The 24461-nt window shown below is 43.2% G+C and overlaps 1 protein-coding gene across 1 annotated transcript in view; it reads left to right on the plus strand.

The window, feature by feature from the left end:
* Pcsk2 (proprotein convertase subtilisin/kexin type 2) overlaps positions 1 to 24461 on the plus strand; it is a 230765-nt gene that overhangs the window by 181084 nt on the left and 25220 nt on the right. The window contains exons 6-8 of the mRNA XM_075962339.1: positions 8057 to 8133; positions 16392 to 16480; positions 23383 to 23558. Of these exons, the coding sequence (XP_075818454.1) occupies positions 8057 to 8133; positions 16392 to 16480; positions 23383 to 23558 (342 nt within the window). The remainder of the gene's footprint in view (positions 1 to 8056; positions 8134 to 16391; positions 16481 to 23382; positions 23559 to 24461) is intronic.

The following is a 24461-nucleotide window of genomic DNA, read 5'->3' on the forward strand; positions in this document are numbered from 1 at the left end:
CTCAAGTCAGATCATCGTGAGAAAAACCAGTCCACACAGAACGCTTGAAAGAGCCTCTTGCATGAGACGATAGAGTAGCACTGGGCATTACCCGTTACTATGAAGACAAACGTGTACACTCGGAAGGCTATACAGTGAAAGCCATGTCTTCCATCCCAGACACATGCCTCTCCGCAGAGGCGAAGCACTATAAAAAGGCCTCTGTGCGTCTTTACATCCTATGTATTCTGAGTAGTCTATGAATTTAGCATATATGCCTCCCTCCCATCTAAATGAAAGCTCATTATGCATTCCGCTCTGCGCGTTGCCATCTTTACTGAACGGCATTTCTTGGGAATGAGTTCGTTGCAAGCCTTGTACTTCATCCTTTGCCAGAGGTACAGAGTTTTGCATCTTAGTGAACTATAATTTATTTAACTCATCCACAGTCTTGATTATTTGGGATACTTTTAGTCTTTTAACATTATACTCATAAATGTCTTGAATACATTTAAATATATAGTATTTAATTAAATATGTAACTTACATAAATACATTTAAATATGCAAATATATTTTTAGGGTCTTAGGGATGGATTATTAGGCCCAATAGTTCATTTTTTATTTTGATGGATATTGCCAATTTTCTCTTCGAAGGAACTGCACCAAGTTGTACAACCAACAAAATGCTCACAACCTTCATTTTCAAGGTCTTTTTTAAATACTTAAAACACATAGAACGACCAAGTTTCTTTGTTTATTTTGCCTGCTATAACAAAATATCTCAGAGTGGGTAATTTCTAGGCAACAGAAGTTATTCACAGATCAGAAAGCTGCAAGTCCAAGATCATGGAACCAGAATATCCAGCGTCTGTGAGGATCTAGTCCTCATGAATGGCGCCTTCTTGTACCATCCTCTTGTGGTGGGGCACAAATAAGCTCTCTGGGGGTGCTTCTAAAAGGGCACTTATCCCACTTGCAAGGGCCTCACCCTCATGACCCCAGTCACTCCAAAAAAAAAATTCTTACCAACACATTGGAGATTTCATTTCAACATATGATTGCTTACAGGAACACCAAGAAAGGCCAGTAAATAGCTCATAATTGTCAAATATTGAAATTACATGAATGGCAATGTCATGAAACTGCTCATCTCGCCATAACTTTCACTCCACATATACAAGAAAGATTTCAAACAAATTTCTGACCGTAATATTTGTGTGGAGTGCCGGAGAAAAGCTAAATCTCATTAAGTTTTACAGCCAGCCTTGATATAGACGTACGAATAAGGACATGCTCCATTTGAAGTGGTGACTAGTTAAAATAAAATTGCATGCTTTTTCCCACAGAGTCTTTTTCTTTTTTTTTTTCTTTTTTATTTTTTTATTGAAAAAAAATTTCTGCCTCCTCCCAGCCTCCCATTTCCCTCCCCCTCCTCCCACTCCTCTCCCCCTTCCCCCACTCCTCTCCCCCTCCCTCTCCAGTCTGAAGAGCAGTCAGGGTTCCCTGCCCTGTGGAAAGTCCAAAGTCCTCCCCCCTCCATCCTGGTCTAGGAAGGTGAACATCCAAACTGGCTAGGCTCCCACAAAGCCAGAGCATGAAGTAGGATCAAAACCCAGTGCCATTGTCCTTGGCTTCTCAGCAGCCCTCATTGTCCGCCATATTCAGAGAGTCCGGTTTTATCCCAGTAACGAAAACAGTGTGATATTGGCATAAAAACAGAGAAGTCGACCAATGGAATCATATAGAAGACCCGGATTTTAACCCACAAACCTATGAACACCTCATTTTCGATAAAGGAGCTAAAAGTATACAATGGAAGAAAGAAAGCATCTTCAACAAATGGTGCTGGCACAACTGGATGTCAACCTGTAGAAGAATGAAAATAGATTCATATCTATCACCATGCACAAAACTCAAGTCCAAATGGATCAAAGACCTCAATATCAATCTGAACACACTGAACCTGATAGAAGAGAAAGTGGGAAGTACTCTACAACATATGGGCACAGGTGATTGCTTCCTAGGTATAACCCCAGCAGCACAGACATTAAGGGCAACATTGAATAAATGGGACCTCCTGAGACTGAGAAGCTTCTGTAAAGCAAAGGACACTGTCACTAAGACAAAAAGGCAACCCACTGACTGGGAAAAGATCTTCATCAAACCTGCAACAGACAAAGGTCTGATCTCCAAAATATATAAAGAACTCCCACAGAGTCTTAAAGCCTGGCTTAGAGTGGACTCTAGAAGTCGAATTCCAATGAGTAGCAGCCTCCAAAGGTTAGCCCCAGGAGCACTCACCTGTGTGGCAGAACCAGGAGAGCTCAGGTGGCAGAGTCCTGCCAAGCAAGCAGAAAACCTGAGTTCAATCCCCAGAAGCTGTGTGAAGAAAGGCAGCGCAGTGGGGTATGCCTGCAGTCCCAGTGCTGGGGCGGTGGACACAAACAGAACTCTGGGACTTCTTGCCTACCTAAGTTCCAGGCCAGGGAGAAAGGGACCCTGCCTCACCATCCTCCATACACCACCACCCCAAAAGAGACAGGCAACACCCAAGGAACACAATCCAAGATTGTTCTCTGGCTTTCCCACATGCGTACATAGAAAACACACACACACATACACAAACACACATATGCACATACACACATACGCACATGCATGCACATACGCGCACGCATGCACATACACACATGTGGACATGCATGCACATACACACACGCATGCATGTACATGCACACATACGCACATGCATGCACATACACACATACGCATGCATGCACATACACACATACACACATGCATGCACATACACACATACGCACATGCATGCACATACACACATGCATGCACATACACACACATGCACATGCATGCACATACACACATACGCATGCATGCACATACACACATACGCACATGCATGCACATACACACAAACGCATGCATGCACATACACACATACGCACATGCATGCACATACACACATACGCACATGCATGCACATACACACATACGCACATGCATGCACATACACACATACGCACATACGTGCATGCATGCACATACACACATACGCACATGCATGCATATACACACAGTGTGTGTGAGGGTATCCGCTTCAGTCTAACCTAATAAATGCATCCCAGGCCATCTAAGATCTGAAGACAAGCCCAGGAGACACAGACAGGCAGTGGTCATCCTAAAGGGGACTCCAATGCTACCTTGGCTATTTCTGTGAGCAACTGACCACCCTTCCATCTACATGTACTCCATGGGCTTTGGAGAAATATCTAAGGGGAAAAATGTTCTACTCCTCTAAAAACAATTAAGACGCTGTTAGTTTAGGGCACTGTGTGTTGACCTTTAGAAATTTTCATCATTGCTGTTATTATTATCACTGTCTCCTCTTAGATTTAGAACCTGATGCCTCTCCCAACCCTGCTGATAAGGGCGGCGTCCAGTATCACAGCGAGGATCTCCTCAGCAGCTTTGGGGAACTCAAGCAGTCCAGGCAGAGTTCTGTGGCTTGAGGCATGCCGACACTCGGGTGTCCTCGCTGTTGGGCTGCATCTTTCCTAGATTCTAGGTCAGTAGCTAGAGAAGTAGCTAGAATTTCCAAGAACAAGACCTAGTGAGAGGAGATGTCAAATCTGCCACCAGAGGGCGTTGTGAGAGAGAGGAAGCAAATGCCCTTGGAAACCTGAAGCACATAGATGGAAGATTACAGACAGACTTTTGACAGCACATCCCCGTTTTCTTTTAGTTTTTTTTTTTTTAATTTTTGGAGTGCTAGAGGAATGTTAAATTTCATTAAGTTTTATAACCAGGCTTAATATAGACATAAATCCCTTTAATGTTGGTTTCAGTCAAAAGTGAGCTGAACATTATCATTAAACCAGTGCATGGGGGAGAATTATTTGAGGAAAATCCAAATAGGCACAGTTGGGAACGTTCAGCCATGACCATATTAGATGCAAGTAGGCGTAGTAGCAAAATTCTTGAGGCACTAATGGACTGGGCTATTTGGTTGCTCTGTTTCCATATAGATGAGCTGTGTGCTGGGGCAATATGGTTGCAGTTTAAAGCCTATCTGGGGAAGCTCATTTCTCTTCCATTAGCCCGTGAGCACAGCGCAATTTCAGCTAATACGGTTACACAGCTCCTAGCTGGGCGATTCGGTTAAATGCCTTCAGAGAAAGTAGCAATCCAGAACGAAGGGACAAAAGTGATGTTTCTTATTCGGAGTTCCTGCAGCTTGGCATTGTGTCGGCAATTAATCACATGCCACCCTATCCCCAAGTCATAAACACCTATTGCTTGAGACATTCCGTAAGTCTTGAACTGTATTTCACTGGGGACATCTTATCTCCCTCATCTGACTTCTCTGAGGGCCAGACTGGTGTAACTACAGCAACGTAGACCTATTTCTTGTGACTGATACCCCAGCGCATACCTAATGCCCTTGTGTGGGACTGAAGCACGAACTCTCTAACAGCTGGAGAACTGCGAAACAGCAAACAAATCTGAAAAGGTGCTCATCTGGGCGGTGGATGAGAAGGTGGCAGGCCCCCTTCCTGAAGTGCCACCAACCCAGCTGCAGCCCCAATTGTACCCCTTGGGCCAGGTATGTCTTGCCCAACTGTGTATTACAGCCCTAATCTAAATAACCACCTTCTCAGTTTAGGGTTAAACCACAGATTTGTTCCTTGGTGGGAAAAAAAAACCTGATCTATGCCATCACTTCAGCAGGTGCCCAGATTAAACATGTCAGCTGATACCCTCGCCTATTATAGTCAAAGTGCTAGAGTGTTACAACTTTTTAGGGGAGCTTGGGAGAGATGTAGGGAGATATAGACTTAAATATTATCATATTTTATTATATATGTGTGTGTGTGTGTCATGCTCAAAAAGAGTGTTTGTTATAAGACGGCTGAGACCGGTATGCAGACTATATGTTCCATGTGTCCATCTCCCCTGAGCAGTGGCTTCAGTATGCCTTCTGCCTAGAGCGTCTGAAGTGTGCCTTTGGTCACACAAACATAGCTCCAGGTCTGACAAACAGGAGGCTGTGAGATTGAGTGCCTCCAGTGCCTCCCTTGTCCTTCCATAGCTCTGGGCGTGTGTTGACCCTCTGTGTGGCACGTCCATGAGGCTAACACTGGCTGGAACTCAAATTACTGAACCATATTGCTAAGAGTAAGTCTCGCTTTCTATGTATTCAAATATGCAGAAACTCAGTCTTCAGTTATTAAATTACCGGAAACACCAGAGGCGGACTGTCCCCCACTCCCTGCAATGAACTTTGAGAAGAGAAAAGGAACTGTATTCTGAAGTTTCTCCCAGACATGACTTCTAGGGAAGCCCTGAGGTCACCCTGGATTCGGCCCAATCTTTCCCCACAATGATAATTCAAGTTCTTCATGACAGTTGAGTCACCACGATCCTGAATCATGGAAGATTAAGTTATATTTGCCAAACAACTCATATTTTCTAAAGCAAAAAAAAAAAGATAGTGAGGTATTTTATGAAGAAGTCACAAAAATCTAAGCGAGCGTCTAGCTAGACCTGAAGTAATCAGAGTGTTTGATTGACCACAGTGTCACGTCCTCTCAAGTGTTTTCTATGGCTGCCATAGAAAAGTTCAATATAATTCAAGGCCAGTTTAACTTCTTGTACACAGATAATTTTACAGCAGGCACGTGTCGTCAAGTCAATCAGTGATTCGGTTTGCCTGTTAAAGCATAAATGGAACCTTTGACGGTATTGCTGTTTTCTTTTCTTGCTATAAACCATTAGATTTGGGGACAGAAAACACACAGCCCCAAAAGACCCACTGTTGGCCTTCTTTAATGTTCAGCATAGACTCTTACCCAAGGACCTAAGGCTTAGTCATCAAATTAAATATTTTTTTAAAAAAACCCAAAACTACTAGGTCTAACAGATGTCTGAACCACCATCTGTTTTGAGGAAAATCTGACAATGCAAGGTCTTTCTTCTTTTTATAAAAGTGCCCACGGGACTCAAGGCATTTTAGTTTCAAGGTTTTCAGAATTTCTCAGGCCTTCCTTCTAATTCTTACCCTTCCTAGGGCAGCATCCAAGAGTCAGGAATGGGAGTCAAAAGACCTCAACCCCAAAGCTAGATGGAGTGTGTGTGCCGGAAAGGACAGAGTGGAGAATGCACGGTCCTTTAGGCAGAGAGCACAGAAGGTGCGGGAGGGGGGGTCTTCTTGGTTACAAGTGATTATGACTCTTGCAGAAAATGGGTTTGGTTCCCAGTACCCACACCAGGCTCACAATTGCCTGTAATTCCAGGTCCACTAGATCTGATGCCCTCTAGTCTCGGTAGGCACCTGCACATAAACTGTGCACATAAATTCACTCCGGCGTAAACAAACAAACAAAAGCAAAAGGTCAATCTTTTTTAAGTGAAGAGAATCTGTTTTCCTCTAATAGAACTTGGTCACCTCAGCTGTGCCCCAGCCCTTCCTGTCCCTAGCTTCAGACACAAGCTCAGTGTGAAGAAGGAGGGGGAGATACGAATCATGGTACTAGCTCTCATCATCATCCCCAAGTCCTCCTCAGCATTGTCTTTCCCCAGACATCAGCTGTCAGTTCATAAACTCCTGCCCAAACCCTGGGTCCTCATTGTCCTGACCACCAAAACTTCCTGGCTAGTTGGGTCTCACTAATCTCAAGAATATTCTGCTCTTTCTTTCTCTTAAATTGGGGGGTGGGGGGAGTCAGTGATGTAAAGGGCAAGACTGACCTGGTACTGTAAGAGGAGGTACCTCACAGAACTTTTATAGTCTTTAACCCTTGACCCTGTCATAGAATGAACCGAGACCTACGTCAAGTTGCCACTGCAGCCTGTACCCACCCCACTCCAAGAACACAGATCAGAAGAAAAAGGCAGCACTTGGGGGTCTCACTCTAAGGACCTCACAAATGCTAATAATGCGAGAGCCATTGCCAGCTCAGTCTAGACCAGAGAATTTGGATCACTTCTATGGAGAAACCAACCAGAGTCTTAGCAAATGTGTTTCAAGATCTGTTGCTTAAGTCTTAATATCAACTCTGAAGCCTAAAAGAAAAGAAAAAATATGTATTTATATTTATACTTACAGCTTTATTATTTTTATATTTTTATAAATATATGTATAAGTTTATAAATATTATTATATGTATTTATAAGTATATATTTATACATATATTCTTATGCTTCTTTCAGTATTCCTGCCCTACTCACTCCACATAAGAATGCTCAATTTCTAAAAATTTCAGTGAAGTTTAAGAGTAACAACATACTTTAGGAAGACAAATAAGTGCTTTCAAAATATTTTCTTAAAAAGAACTGAAATACAAACATCTCAAAGAAAGTCAAGGGGGAGAAATGTCAGCTCTGAGAGGGCAGGTTGCCCCAGAGACAAAGACTATAGATCAGACAAAGACTGAAACTTCGCAAATCATAAAGTTTCCCTGGGATTTAAGCCTGTGTGTGGTTGGGAGTAGGGCCTAGATCTGGGAGCTTACCCACCGCTGTGGCCAAGGCAGACAGGAGACCTGCCTCCGAAGACTGGAGTTTCATGAGATGTTAGTTAGGGTTGTTTGGGCTTACAGTCTGAAGACAATCCTTGTGGTGGGGGAATTTCTGCTGGTGATGGTGGTTCACCGTGACAGTAGGATCATGAGGCAGCTGGTCACACTGCAGCCACAGTCAGGAAGCAGAGGGAGATGAAGGATGTTGATCTGTGCGCCCCAGCTTAAAATGAAGTTGTCCTGGAGAACCCTGGACTCCTTTTTGCTGAGTCCTTGAAGGCTTAAAATAGGAGTCACAGACTCTAAGGACACACATAAGTCTGTCACAATTTTGGAAGGACTGGCCCTCACAGATTGCAATATATGAAAGTAAAATATATACAATAAATAAAAATATGTGCAAAAGGCAAAAATGCAGAGAGAGCATTGGCACAACCCTCCAAGGAGGAGACACAAATCCAGGATGGTGTGTTTACGGCACCAGCCCCCTTTCTGTGTTTACAGCTTTACTGACCTGAGATCCCTTGTGTTTTTCAGAACTCTGACGCAAGTTATGACTTCAGCAGCAACGACCCCTATCCCTACCCCCGATACACAGATGACTGGTTCAACAGGTAAGCTGAGCCTTGGAACATCTTTACTGTTAGCCGTTGGGGTTGATTTTGCTCTGTTTTGTTTACGGCTTGAGTGTCACCAGACAAATCATACCAACACTGTACGAAGTTATGTATGTTCTTCATAGTGGCTCCATTTCTTGATCCTTGGATTTCTAGTATTAAGGTGGCCCTCAAGAATTATCATTTGATTATCATCTTGTTCCATTGTAACTAGAAATGGTTTACCAATCTAACCTATTATGGATAAGAAAAAACAGCAAGAAGAAAACTTTTCTCAACTTACTACAGTAATTTAAAAGAGTTCACTTGTCCTATTAAAGCTATTCCAGAAAAACTTTTGTTTTGTTTTGTTTTGTTTTGTTTTGTTTTGTTTTGAGACAAGGGACTCACTGTATAACTCTGGCTAGCCTATAACTCACTATGTAGACCAGGCTGGCCTCAAACTCACTGAAATCTACCTGCCTCTGCCTCTTTACTGCTGAGATTAAAGGCATGCACCCTCATACCTGATACCATTCCAATAAAAATTTTGTCGGTGGTTTGGTGTTTATATATTTTTTTAAAAATATTCCTGCTATAACCTCATAACAGCTCAGGTAGTCCTTTCCACAAAAGTGTAATTGACAGAGGTTTGAAATAAGGACCATATGATCCATCTGAGGGTACCATTTTTCTCCATCATATTTTGCTACTGACCGTATAAATGTGGCTTCTCCTTTCTTCAAGTAAACATCTTGCTTATATGCTTGCCTGCATATGAGAAATATTTAGAAATTTGGGTGTCTGGATTATTCCAAAAATGCTTTAAGTTTCAAACCTGGTGCGTGAGGAAAGGTTGAACTTAGTCACAGTTAGAGATGAGTAAGGGTTACCGGAGAAGGGTGACTATAGATGACGGCGGTGTCTACGTATTTCAGAAAGCTAGAGCTTGAACTTAAGTATCCTCATCAAAGTGAAATGGTTAAATCTTTGAGGAGACAGAGATGATAAACCCAATCTAAATATGATATATGGGAATGTCGCATGATAACATTAATATTTACATCTTATGTATCAGTTAAAAATAAACTATTTTAAATTTTAAAGTAAATTAAATCATAAATAGAGCTTCTGCTTACATATTATCCCTGCCTTTGGGTGAGGATCATAAAGTATATGAATTTCAAGTCACAGCATGAAAGTGCACCATGCGCAGATCACTTTCTTGTTGCTCTTGCTTCTTGTGGCAACCTAAGCTATAGATAAAACAGAAGTTGTCTCCTTCAGTTTAGTGACAGGGTAAAGGTCGAAAAAGACTGAATGACTTCCCTAATCAAAAACTTCGGGTTCATCCAGGCAGTGGTGGCACATACCTTTAATCCCAGCACTCTGGAGGCAGAGGCAAGCAGATCTCTTTGAGTTTGAGGCCAGCCTGGTCTACAGAGCGAGTTCCAGGACTGGCTCCATAGCTACTGAGAAACCCTGTCTCCAAAAAAAAAAAAAAAAAAAAAAACTGGATTCAGTCAAAACTGATAACAGGTCATGCTTTATTTCCCTTTTTGTTTTGGTTTGAAGTAGGATCGTGATTTGTGATCCAGGTTGTCCTCAAATTTACTGTGCATTCCAGGCTGACCTTGAATTTTCAACAGGCCTCACACCTCAGTCTCCTGAGTGCTGGGATTCCGGATATGCACCACCATGCCCAGACCAAATGTGCACCATTTTTATAAGCATCATTTTTTTATACAAGAAGAGTGACATCCAGAATGGCCAGGGCATATCGACAGTGAAGCAGGTGTCTTAGGTCAGCTTCCTACCAAGCCAGGGAGCATGGGTGTAGAGGCTAAACAACTTCAGAAATGCAGAGAGAATAAAGACAAGAATTCAATTCAATTCTATAACAGTTTTAAGAGATGGTTACTGGTGTGCGGTAGCATAATTCACTCTCTGCCAAGTCCTTGCAGCCGGAATATGACCATGCAGTGCTTGGAAGGGCATCTTTGTAAGGTGAGAATGTATCTAATACATTCTGAGAATTCTGGTCATGAAGTCTTTCTTATTACCATGACATATAACCCTGCATCTTAGCACCTTATCAGAGAACCGTTTTAGACCCAAGGATATAAAGTTACCAGACAATGTCCGTAAGCATGAGTTCATACATAACTAGCAGGGAATCTGGAAGGCTGGGGTGAGCTGGGTCTGACCAGCATTGATCAACTCCTGGTCCTCTCGTGAGCATGATAAAGAGCTGTGGCATGACTTGAAGCTCTCTGTAGCTAAGAGCAGACCACATGCTATCTCTCTGTAGCTAAGAGCAGACCACATGCTATCTCTCTGTAGCTAAGAGCAGACCACATGCTATCTCTCTGTAGCTAAGAGCAGACCACATGCTATCTCTCTGTAGCTAAGAGGTATTAGGTGTTGGTAAACTGACCCAAGCAGATAGAGAAGGTTTTCCTGAATATAAACTCAGTCTCCTCCAAGCTAACCCTTCTTGTGTGATACTTGTAGGAATAGTAACAAAAAAAAACTCTATAGAAGTGCCTTATCTCTTAAATATTTTCATATGCAAGCTTGTTCTTGAAAGTTCCATTTTAAACAGACTAAGAGCCTCTAATTAAAACTAATTAGTGTTTAGTGTAACAAAAATCCATCACTGTCAGCAGTAAGAATTCCCAAGTGACAAGTTTACCAGAGACACAATCCTAGTGAGTCAGGCAAGCAAACTGCCTGTGTCCTAGGAAGTCAATGACTCAAGACAAAGTGTCCATCCATTCCGATCAATAAATAACTTTTTTCCCAACTGCCAAGTCATTTCAAAAACTTTCCACCACTACAACTTATGCTGCAAAGATTGGGTTCTTCCCGACTCCACTTGGAGTCTCGCAAACGTAGCAGGGATTGCAATTGATTGGATGCGGGTGGAAAGATAAGATTCAAGTCCGCCACATCAGGAGAGCCTTGGCCCAAAATGTTGGCACCTGCTTGACATGAAGAGAATGTCAAAAGGGTGCCTTTCCTCCATGTGTAGGCTATGTTACTAAAAGTTCCCTGCAGAATGAAAGAGCAATGTGTCCGGTACTGTCTTCAGTACTGCTTACTATAACCTGGGGCAGGAGGTGGACAGGTTGGGGTGTTGAGGAAATGAGACTGGTCATGAATTAATTGCTGTCACAGCTGAGAGCTGGAAATTGCGTTTGCTCGGTTTGTTTACACCTTTTCTAGTCCAGTATGTGTCCGACTTTTGTCTTTAGATCCAATAGCCAAGTGAGACCATTTAAAAGTTGGAAAGTTTTATTTGGGCTCACAGGTGTGGAGACTTCAGTCCACAAACCCCAGGAGCGGCAGAATATCATGGGGGCAGGAGTTTAGCGGGGCAGAAGCAGCTTTCCTTATGGCTGTCGGGAAGCCGAGATGAGAAAAAGCCAGGGCAAACCTAACCCCCATGTGTAAGCACTACCTCCTCCAACTAGACCTCACCTCCCAGTTTCTTTAATCCCACCCCAGCCCGGAAAACAATTGCTGTCAGCTGGCAAACAAGCCTTCAACACACATTTCCTGTCCCAACCATAGCGTGATCTGAGAAATAAACTTAAAATGCAGTAGGCATAGAAACAGGCAATGAACAGTGTGGATGGACGCTTAAAAGAAATCCCACACTAGCTCAGAATTGAGAAATAGATGGTTATTTACTTAGGGGTAGACTCACAAATCAGAATCATCTGTTTGAACGGAGATCAGAAAACAAATCCCGCAACCAGAACAGAGAGGCTGGAAGAGAGGCTGGATGCATGCTCTACATCGGCATACATATTTAGTATAAGAGGCCACACCCCAGTGGGCAGGTAACCACTAGCTGTAAGACTTCCTACAGCAGAACAGACCTGGGAGTTGAGTTTGTAAAAGCTTTAATTTTGCTCTGCAAACTTCTGAGGAGCTTACCACATTACATGAGGAGGAAGCACATGCTTGAATTACCACAACGCTGGCTGGATTCAAGGCTAACTTTACACAACAAACTAACATACATTAAACTAACGTTACCGTCTCTAAGGCAGTCTTAATGCTTTGCATGTGTTAACTTAACTTAATTACCATTAAGTCTCTGAATGACCAGCATGATCCTTAAACATACAGCTAACATCATTTATACAAGATCACACAATGGTCGGGGCAAATTTGTGCCAGAGAGGGGCTCATTGGTCTAAGACTTAAATGAAAATCAAAGGTAGAGTTGGACATAGGAGTAAAGACGATGAAAGGAAGACATACATATACAGGATGCATTCAAGGAATTCCCTGGACATCTGGTCTAGATGGAAGAGGTAGTGCAGGGAGCAGTATTCTAAAAAGGGTTCATGGAGGAGGAGAGACGGGCTGCTAAGAGAAAGAAGAAGACAGACTCTGTGACTGGGTGAGACACTGAGCCAGGGTCACTTATGAGAGTCCCTATCCCATTGAACTCAAAAACTAAACTGCTGTCACCCAGAGAGGCGGGAGCCTTGAGCTCAGCCAAGATCTGCCATTGTTCCACCAAAGCCTCATGCCAGCTGTACCATCGCAGGGACATGCCATCACCTCTCTGGGTGACTTTTTCTGGACATGGGCATCAACTCTGATGTGCCACCGCCATTCAGGCTCTTTGGTCCCTTAAGCAATTCTCACCGCAGCATGCTCCACATCTCCAACACAGCTGCCCGCTGCGAGCCCAGAAGGAGCACACTGCTATTGATTCCATCATGCTGCCTGCCGCAGAGGCTAGTTAGATCCCAGGAGCAATTGCTGCACAGGAATCAGCAGTGGCAGGAGCCATCTATTCCAAGAACACATTACTGGGGAAAGAAGAAAATACAACAAAGGACCCTCAAGCAAGCAGCTAAAATGTCCTCCTTGGATGGGAAACTACATCCAATAGCAGCACATGCCTCCTGGGTTTTCCCAGCCATGTTAAAGCACGCTATCACAGCCTGTTCTTACTGATCAATCCGTTTTCCTCCTAGCGCACATTCCTGATAGAATATATTTAAGGACTGTTTATGCAAACAAGCTTCATACATATGCAGCACCACTTTCAATATGTGAGAGCATCCTGCCCTATGCTCGACTGCTTTTTGTAGTATATTCATCCCGTCGTGGACCATTCAATAACTCTATGCAGTATTGAGCTCCAGGGATATACATGAAACACGGTGGAAAGTTTTGCAAAGTATTCTTTTCTTCTAACTTGCAATCAGAGAATGACATTTGGACCAACAAAATAATAATAACCCAAATTCCCAAAAAAAAAGGTAGAAAATATTACACATTTAATGGGCATCAATAATGTGCAGAACAGATAGAATTTATTTGCTGGGAGGCCTCCAGACCTAACAGCAGTTCTTTTCCTGGCTGGCATTCAGTCAACACCGATTAGCTGGTTGATGGATGGGTAGCCTACCTTTTCAGGCACCCTGTTGAGTGGCCTTGACATCTGTCCATTTTTAGAGCTGCCTGCTATTCGCAAGGTTTGCAGCGCACAGTTGGTCGGTACCATTATACCTCACTCAGCTTTAAGAGAGTGTCTGGTGATGCGCTGTGGATCTATATTCCATTACTGTGCTGTTGTCCATAAAAACCCTTCTTGCATAGCATGTCTTTGACAGGCGCTGGTCACAGAAATGTCATCCCTGTCAACGGCAATATTTATGGGGCAGGGAGGGTGCTGCGCATTCTATTAAGACCTAGAGAGGAAGAGATTCTGGATGGGACACAGTTCCTGGCAAGTTTACTATAAATTCAAGAAGAGAGAAGACATTTATTACTCAAACAGCCCAAGTCAAGAGAAAGGGAGGACAGATGTCGGCTGAGAAGCATTCATATCTGTGGGAGCCAATTTGATTGATAACATGGTTAAAACTTCAAATATGAAAGACAGTGGGTTGGGTTTCTTTTCCTTCTTGGATGTCATATTTCATTTTAAAGAGCCCTATGCAACAGGTCATGGAAGAACACGCGAGGGACATGTCCCTCCCTGGTTTGCTCCTGCCACACTGATGTAAACTTATACTTTACCCCGGTGATGCTTAGCATCTTAGGAAGAGATGAACATCTTTTTCTTATGTCTTTATGGACTCATTTTTAAGTCACCTCCTGGATAATAGCATTCAAACCATTTTCAAAGACCTAATCAAACTCTTGTGTTCATGTGAGCACCGAGGCAACCTCGTAGGTGGATATTAGCTTAGCGTTTGCTCTATATCTTTGCCAGAACTTTGTCGCGCCCAGCAGAGTGCCATTTTCTTAGTCATTTACAGTCCTTGTGCTATGACATCACAGTCTCTAGTGCTCTACCTAGACTTCATAAGGTTTCCGCTTCATCTTTACAATGTTTCATCTTCATAAATGTTTCCTCTTCAGCTAAAGAAAGAGACATAAGACAAATTTGAGAGTTAGTGAGAAGATTATAAAGATTGTAAAATATCTGTACATTGATATAATCATCTCCACTTTGAAAGCTAATTTTGTGCATGTTCACACAGGCATCTTATGGTCCTCATGTGACAATAACCCTTTTCTCAAGAGAGAAGAAATATACCCAGCTATGATGCACAAATACAATATTCTACAAAATGTTTGGGGTGTGGTTGGGGATGCCTAAGTCAGTGTCCCTGGTATAGAATAAATTAATGTTCTTGCCTTGACGGTTTGCCTTGGGCAATGGAGACATGTGATGTATCCCCTTCATTTTGGTTAACTCCCATCCTTTTGTCTCCCTATTGTCCAACCCTTTAAACCTTTCTACTCCAAGAATCCCCTTCTCTACTTTTATATTACCTATTTTCTACTAACCCTCTCTCCAGGCAGCTCCTCTCAGTACCCTCTTTCTAATGCCCTGGTTCCTAAAGGTACTCCAACTAAGCACATGAAATTACAAGTTAGAAACTAGGGACCACATATGAAGGAGAACATGCAGTGTTTGTCTTTCTGTGTCTGAGTTAACTCACTCAATATAATTGTTTCCAGAGCCATCCATTTACCTGAAATTTTCATAATTTTATTTTTCCTCCCACCCTAATAGAATCCCATAATGTGTGTGTACCACATTTTCATTCTCCATCTGTCAGTTGATGAACGTATAAACTGATTTCATTTCTTGACTATTATGAATTAAGCACTTGCAAACACAAACAAGCAAGTGTCTATGGAACAATATGTGCAGCTCACATGTATATGAAAAAAAAGTTTAAATGGGGTTGACTTATAATGGGGGGGGATAATACCTCAACTAGATTCCATATGCTACCAAATAAAATCCCAGTACCAGGAATGGGCTACCTCTTTTTGACCTGTTGACCAATGGGGTTACATAACCACCACCCCCCAAAAATTACAGGTTATTACCAGTCCTATTGACTACCTTCCAGAACCTAAGAGTAAGACCCTGTTTCTTCAGGCTTTTAAAGTTTTCAATACAGAATTCTATCTTCTTGGTTAAATTAACTTAGAGCTTGGTTTGTTGTTGCTGTTGTTGTTGTTGCTGTTGCTGCTGTTAGAGTTGTTGTTGTTGCTGTTGTTGTTTTGGTTGTTGGGATTGTTTCCCTATTTCCTCTCTTGGTGTGTTTGTCATTGATGTCTAAGAAAAGCTAGTGGATTTTATATTCTAATTGTGCATCCTACTACTTGGCTGGATTTTTATTTATTGACTTAGAGTTTTCTGGTGTCTTCGTTAGAGTCTTTTATGTCTAGGATCATATCTAACCTGAAAACGGGGGTCATTTAACTTCTTATCCAAAACTCTACCAGAATGTGCTTTTTTTTTTTTTTTTGCTGTGTCAAAGCGGAAAGCTAGTTCAATGACAGTGAGTGACCATCACTCCATCACTGAGAGGCCGTATCTCAGTTCTGTATGCTGAGACACCCTTGAAAGTAACTACCCACACATGGATCCTAGTCCTTCCAAGGAACCCAAGCTGACCAACCACCAGTCAGCGCACAACTATTTTATATTGTGCTTCATTTTTTAAGGAAACCTGTGAGCTTTCCACTGGAAAATACTTCGAATTTTAAAATAAAGAAGAATTGTCACATTAATAATATAACGTTCTCTTTGTAATAGAAACAACCTAGGGTCAGGAAGGTCACTGGAGAAAGTGGGGGAGAATAAAAGGGACCTTCAGAGTGGAACACTAGAAAACTGGATGGGCCACTGGTGGGCTCAACCTCAAAGACTAAGCTAAAGAAATTCCCTACAAATGTGTGACCGTTTGTCCGACTTGTGTCTGTTTTCCCCACAGCCATGGAACCAGGTGTGCAGGAGAAGTTTCCGCAGCCGCCAGCAACAATATCTGTGGAGTCGGTGTGGCATACAACTCCAAGGTGGCAGGTGAGCCAGCCCTGCCAGAGACAGGCACTGTGCTGGGCAGCCTGCCCTGGGAGCTGCTGCATTCTGATCCCCATTCTTGCAGGGGCCAACAAAATTATCCCCCTGGTCAGGATCTCTGAGACCCACAGGTGGAGCGAGCATAGGGAAGACATTTCACCTTCACCTGTACACAGAGTGCTTTCAATATCCCTAAGCATAAGACGCCAAAAAAATAGGCAGGTCACAAGCACATAACTCAAATGTGAACGGATTTTCATAAATGTGTCTTCTATGAAACCAACAAAATCCAACCAGACCCCAAAGCCCTCCTCCTCAAGACCCTGTCCCCAGGGGTTGCCCATACCTACCCAACAGTAATCACAGTCTTGTTTCCTGACAGCAAAAATGATCGTTTCTGGTATTCAACTTGATATGAATGCAAAGTCGCTACTCTAAAGTATTGTGCCAATGTTACTAGCACTTTAATAAGAATCACATACAGACCGCAGAGCATACGGAGGTGTGGGAGGGCTGTTTATAAAGATGCCGGGTGGCCTGGAAACTGGCTTACATGATCCATGACTTCTTTAAGGAGACATGATCCATGCTAAGGAACCTTTTTGAAGGCTGGATCCAATGCTTTATACGTTTCTCTTTACAAGGGTTTTGGGAATGGGAGCAGAAAGTCGATGGAGATTTAGAGAGAAAAGCAACCAGACAGACTCAGAAGTTTTCAACAAGATGCCTGAGAACAGAATGTTTTCTGATTGTTCTAAGTTTTGGGTCAAACTGGTTCTTAATTCAGTCCAAGCTGAGTCGCCTACTCTTGTTTCCCTTTCCTTTTAACAATTTTCTTGATAATTTCTTTCCTAGCACCCTATTGAACCCTAAGCCTACTTTGTGCTGACACCTGCATATCTAGGGGCCTAAATAAAGCAAATGGAACGCTACGAACCCACCCTTAGCTATCTCCAGAGTGCTTGCAGAAACACCTGCCTGAAATTGGGTGCAGAATTTCACAAAAGAATATATCCGGAGGGCTGGCGACTTTCACTGGCAAAGTGCTTGCCTTTTAACTACAAGGACCTGAACTTGATTCTCAGAACCTACATAACGTCAAAAATATTATTATGAACTACAACAACCAGCATGGCATGATAATCCTAAGAGGACAAGTTTGAGAGGGGAAAATATTTTACTCAATCAGGATGACAGTTCTAAACGCTGTCGTGTGTGTGTGTGTGTGTGTGTGTGTGTGTGTGTGTGTGTGTGTGTGTGTGTGTGTGTGTGTGTTTCGCTAAAAATGAACCTAACTCTTCCCGAGAATTTTCCTTCAGGAATTCCTATGCAATGGAGAGCTAAAGCGCCATCTGGTGGTCAACTAAGATAATTGCTAGTCTGTGGCATTCTGGAGATGTTCAGTGACAGGTTAGGGAGGCGCGCTGGTGGGAACACTTAGTGGGTTTTGATTCAAGCTGTCTTGAACAGAAGAGAAAAAAAAGACTTGCCACAGTTTAGTGGCACAGGCCTGATATCCTAGAACATGAGAGACTGAATCAGAAGCATCTTGACTAGGAAGCCAACTTCCGCTACTTAATGAAATTACGAAATAGAAAATTGATTTTCTGACAGGGATAAAAGAGACCATTAAGCGCTTCTTCATTTGCTTCCTGCCTGTCCATTTCTTCAGTGCATAGACTTTGCTCATGTTTCCTGTTGGTGGTCAAGCACTCTTAGTATGTCATAAATAACTGGTCATACGTTTGTTTCATTCGGTGCAAACTTGGACACAAAGCCACCAGTCCATCCAGACTCTACTTCTGTAGATGTGGAGCTAAGATGACCAGCAGTTCCATTTTTCTACAGTTGACCAGTACTCCCAACACTGTCTGTGCAATAGCCAACACCCACTAACAGTCCCGTGAATATTGTGTGTTGTATGCTAGCTTCCCAAACACATACGAGTCAATCTCTGGGTAAATGCAACTTAGATAAAACCTCATGAAGCATGAATTAGAAGGGATGGCTAGAATTGGCTGCTACCATTGAGGACAGATCTTGCTCCTTTATGCCACTCGGGCTCAATCAGTCACTTCTGGAATCAGTCTAAAAGGCACATCCAAAATGATGCTTTGACAATTCCCAAGGGATTCCTTCATCAGGCAAGTTGACACCTAAAGCCATCTGTGTCACACATGAGCATGTGACTGCTGCTTTTCCCTTGCTGACCACAGTCTCCACAAAGGCAGTGTCTGTCTACTTGGTCTTATATCAGCACTGCAGAATCCAGATCAGATTCTGGCTCACAGTCTACGTGCAAATCCTATTTTCCGAATATGAGAAAAGAATGAAAAGGAAGTGGAGGGAGGGAGTCAATGAATAAACACACTAAGATATCAAGATCACTTCATGAAAGAATGGGGAGGTCAGTAGAATTGAGAGACTGGGGACATAAAGGCACAAAGCCAGTGGAGTGTCACCCCAGGAGGTGAAAGAGGCCCTCATACCAGATTCATCAACCTTTGTGACTTTGCCTACATCAGATCAGTTCCCAGCAATCAGAAGCCTTCTCCAGACACTCCTAGCTTCTCAAATATACTGTAGGAATGTCTGGGTACCAGACATCAGTGGGAACTTCCCAGAGTGTAGCAAAGATGCCCGTCTAGTGACCCAATGCACAGTGCTCTGGGAACCTCCAGGCAGAACAGACTACAAGACCATCTGCCAATATCTCCTGCTGTTCAGGTGTTGAAAATACAGTGTGTGACTTTTCCTGGGTTCTCATTTCCAGGGTCTCAAAATATCGGTACTCAGAAAGGCTCTAACAGTCCAAATATCCATGGGTACTTGAATAATGACAACTATAAAACTAATAATAACAACCAACATATTACCTGTCAGGCCCAATGCAAAACTCTTTGCTCTTCAATGCACTCTGCAATTATATCGCATTATTGCATCTCTATATGACACATAAACTCAGTGACCATGTCTTATTAAACTGTGAGATTCTTTTGCACTTGGTGGCCCTGCTTAGGAAACTATCTCTACTGATGAAGCCAAATCGGGATGGAGTTGCAAGCCTGTATGACTGGGAACCAACTCCGTCTTCATTTTTTCCACTCAGGGACTTGTATAACCCTCAGAAATCATCTTAAAGGACACCTAAAAAACTGGGCACTCTCTGGTTTCAGGCATCTATTTTTAAGAACACAGTTGTTACTACTGTTTCTCCACATAGCCAAGGAAGGAGGGAGGAAGAGTTCCAATCAGGTTAGCTCTAAGAGTAATTGTCAAACATGAAGACTGGTGTCCCAGGCTTGTTGTTATACAGGCAGATATCATGCATACACACAGGCACACTCACGTGCACACACTAAAAGGGGGAGATTGGAAAAAAACTGAAATTTAAAACCTATCAGTCATAAATATGTAAATGTACAAAAATAAAAAAAAAACCTTCCCAGCAACATGACTTGCTGGTTTGTCAGCCTAATGCTGCTGAAAACTCAAGGCCATGTCTAGCCTTTGGGGAGATGCTGCCCCCCTAAAAAGCCATAAGGTCACCCTGAGCCTGTGTCTTGGTCGCTAATAGTACTGTCATTTGCAGAATTAATACTGCATCTCATTCAATAAATGTGTACCTCAGTCCTTCTGAGGTTAACATAATTAAAAGAAATGCCAGGAGTCTGGCCCCAAGAAAATGAACGAACTCAGCTCTCAGTCTGCGGCCACCCCTGCCTCTCCCAATGCTGAAGCAGTCAAATGAATACATATCAGCAATTGCATTTCCTTTCAGCACAGAGAGCATGCATGACAGGATGAAGAAGGAGGGGCCCTCCAGAACCACAGTCGTAAAGAGAAAAAGGGTCCAAGGTGCAGGGCTGCCATCAGGCAGCTGGTGGGACAGCAAGGGCTACTTTGACCACTGTTAACACTGTTTACCTCTCCTTTCTTCTTTGTGAGGTTGGCTGCTCAAGCCTGGGTCATTAGTACCAGGTAAATCCAAAAGCATATGAGCTTTCTCCTTAAAACAAGAAAATGTTTGTCCCTCTGTTTCTTTGCCACCTACAATGCAGGAATGATTTCACTTGAAATACTTTCTGTTCAGTTTATCCTGTAGCCCAGTGGTCTCCGTGTCAAATTGTTACTGGCTTGCTGATTGAACCCAGGCCTGGGTGTCTAGCACTGAGCGAATCCGAAAGCACAAGAGCATTCTCCTTAAAGCAAATTACCGGCATCACCACTGTGCACAGGCTACATTTCATAAGTAAACAGAATAGACATAGGTCCACAGCGAAATGTATTTTTAAGCTTTCTTACAACGCAACCTCTAAAAAGTTCGGAACAGTTCTTAATCCAAATGAGCTTCGTTCCAACAAAAAGATTCCAATTCAAAATTGAACGTTAGTTGTCATAAATGGGTGCCCTGACTTAAGGGTTAGGGCAAAGGCAGAGGGATTAATGACCGTCTTTGGCCTTTACTGCTTATTCTTCTGAACCTGTTGTTTCTGTTAGAAAATACCCTAAAGAAAGCAATGACATCAGATGCAGACATTCATTCTGAAGAACTCATCAGTCTTGCCACGCAGTGGTGATGCATGTCTTTAATCCCAGCACTCAGGAGGCAGAGGCAGATGGATCTCTGTGAGTTCACCGCCAGCCTGGTCTACAAAAGCTAGCTAGTTTCAGGACAGGCACCAAAGCTACACAGAGAAACTCTGTCTTGAAAAATAAAAAAAAAAAAAGCCAGAGAACAGGAGCCTCGGTGTTACTCATGTTTTAACAACTCATTCACAAGGTCCCAAGTGAACTGCGTTAATCCCTTCTGAGAACAGTGTTCCCACAATGACGTAATTCCGTCAGCTCTCATACTGCTACTGAGTATCCAGGAGCCAGCACAAATCTTTAGGAAGCACACTCAGATCACAGTGGTTCCCATGGGTAAAGCCAGCTCAGCTTCCCAACACTCTAGGGTGCAGCTGGCATACCCCACATGGCAAAGCCTTGCAGAGAGCAGTTTAGACCAGATTCAGCTGGCTCATCTCACTGGCTGCTGGTGAGTTAACTTAGAAGCAGCCCTAGGGTCAGCCAGGCGGTCTGATGAGTGAGTTTGTCCTCTTTGTCCTTTCTCCTTGTGTCCCGTGTGCAGCTCTGATTTGCCCAGTTCAATCCTGAACATCAAGCTCTACTCCCTCCTGGCAGGATGTTACCCAAAAGACATCAAAGAATAACAGATTCACAAAGATATCCCAGTGTATCACGCACCCCATTGCTGACCATTTATACTAACCTGCTCCATCTCTGTCTCCATCACATTCCTTCCAAGCTGTGATGAGCTGATGGTTCCTCACCTCTTGTACCACCCCATCCCCTGCTCTCTGCACCCTGGAGCTTCTTTCTAAGTGTCCATCGCTTCCTTCCAGTCGCAGCTGCATCTAGAAACCTGGCCCCATCAACAAAGGTCAATTCTGCACCGTAGGAGGCTGGGTTCCCACTTAGAGGCTTAGTAAGGATGCCCTTTCACACCTTGTCCCCCCAGTAAGAATTCAAATAAATTTTGTTTGGAGAATAATTCTTTTCTTCAAATAATTACTCAAGTAAGACATGAGTGAAGCATTCAACCTCATAGAAGAGAAAGTGGGAAGTACACTTGAACACATTGGCACAGGAGACCACTTCCTAAATATAACCCCAGTAGCACAGACACTGAAAGAAACAATTAATAAATAGGACCACCTGAAACTGAAAAGCTTCTGTAAAGCAAAGGACATGGTCAACAAGACAAAACAACAGCCTACAGAATGGGAAAAGATCTTCACCAATCCCACATCAGACAGAGGTCTGATCTCCAAAATATACAAGGAACTCGAGAAATTGATCATCAAAAGAACAAATAATCCAATTTAAAAAATGGAGTACAGACCTAAACAGAGAACTCTCAACAGAGGAATCTAAAATGGCTGAAAGACACTTAAGGAAATGCTCAGCATCCTTAGCTATCAGAGAAATGCAAATCAAAACAACTCTGAGATTTCATCTTACACCTGTAAGAATGGCCAAGATCAAAAACACTGGTAACAACTTATGCTGGAGAGGTTGTGGGGTAAAGGGAACACTCCTGCATTGCTGGTGGGAATGTAAGCTGGTACAACCCTTTTGGATGTCAGTGTGGTAATTTCTCAGAATATTAGGAAACAACCTTCCTCAAGAACCAGCAATACCACTTATGGGTAAATACTCAAAGGATGCTCAATTGTACCACAAAGACATGTGCTCAACTATGTTCATAGCATCATTGTTTGTCATAACGAGAGCCTGGAAACAACATAAATGCCCCTTGACTGAAGAATGGATAAGAAAAATGTGGTACATTTACACAATGGAGTACTACACAGCAGAAAAAATAATGACATTTTGAAATTTGCAGGCAAATGAATGGGTCTAGAAAACATCATATTGAGTGAGGTAACCCACCTCCAGAAAGACAGTTATCATGTGTACTCACTCATAAGTGGCTTTTAGACATAAAGCAAAGAAAACCAGCTATAAATCACAATCCCACAGAACCTAGACAACAATGAGGACCATAAGAGAGACATACATGGATCTAATCTACATGGGAAGTAGAAAAAGACAAGATCTCCTGAGTAAATTGGAAGCATAGGGACCATGGGAGAGGGTTGAAGGGGAGGGGAGAGAAGTAGGGGAACAGAAAAAAAATGTAGAGCTCAATAAAATCAATATAAAACAGACATGAGTAAGGTCTGGAAAGAAGTGGGTAGGGTGATCTGAGTACCATTCTGACCCTCAGACTCCATGAAGGTCCCCATGTCCTCCCGGGACCCAAGCTTTTCTCTACCCCCACGTCTTCTGAGAGCTGAGGTATCAACGTCTTGTTTCTCTGTTCACCCCGTGCGCAGGTATCCGGATGCTGGACCAGCCTTTTATGACAGACATCATCGAGGCCTCCTCTATCAGTCACATGCCTCAAATGATAGATATCTACAGTGCCAGCTGGGGCCCCACAGACAATGGGAAGACGGTGGATGGACCCCGGGAGCTCACACTCCAGGCCATGGCTGACGGTGTGAACAAGGTAAAGAAATGCCTGTCCCCACAAGGCTCCAGGCCATATGTGAGGTAGGACACAGAGGGTAAACTAGTGGTGACAATACAGTGGACAAAGTGGCAGGGTGTGGTTGAAGTGGGTCTCTAACTCTGCAGGTCCATTTAGATCCTGTGGAAAGTACGGTTTAGCCGTGCAAGAGGTGCATGGGAGGGAATTCCAAGCAATCGTATGTGAGTGAGAAGCAATGACGTCAGAAAAGGTTAGTCAGGAACAAGGCCTGACCTGTGTGATGGGGACAGAGGAGGAAATTTGTACAAGACTCTGAGACTGTCATCCTGCTCGGAAAGAGTTTCTGCTGAGCTGACAGGTTGTCTTCATGCGAAGTCACCCATGCATGCCAGAAATGGACCAGCACTGGCCTCTTTGTGGCATGCTCAGTGGAAAGTCAGAAGCAGCCTACAAACTGCCGGTGGGAGTGTCTCAGCCCACACTCGATGGCGGATCCAGGGGCAGAAGCTTCCAAGAAAAGCCCCAGTGCTTCTATGGTAGGAGGTCTGAGCAATGAATTTTGTGGCCATTGATTCCTGAACTAGCTCAGCAATGGACAGGGCCGAAGAGAAGGCACCAAGTTGGAGCCTCCAATGGGAGGGCAACCGGGAGACACAGCTTCATAGTTAACGAAACAATGCTGCCTCATATTACAGGACAGGGGTCACCTAGACAGGACACAAGTCAGGTTCACGGAGCAAAGCACTCCTGGGCCAAGACCCCATTCCAATCCCTTGTACCTGAGAACCTATCAGCAAGTGATTGCACCCAGCCTGTCCTGTTTTGTTGCCTAGAGAGCAGTCATATGTGGAATCCTTCAAGGGATTGGAATCATTATGAGATGTAAATTTGGTACAATGTGGTCATGGCACTGGGAAATGC

Source organism: Microtus pennsylvanicus, chromosome 2 (assembly GCF_037038515.1).
Source record: "Microtus pennsylvanicus isolate mMicPen1 chromosome 2, mMicPen1.hap1, whole genome shotgun sequence".
NCBI lineage: Eukaryota > Metazoa > Chordata > Mammalia > Rodentia > Cricetidae > Microtus > Microtus pennsylvanicus.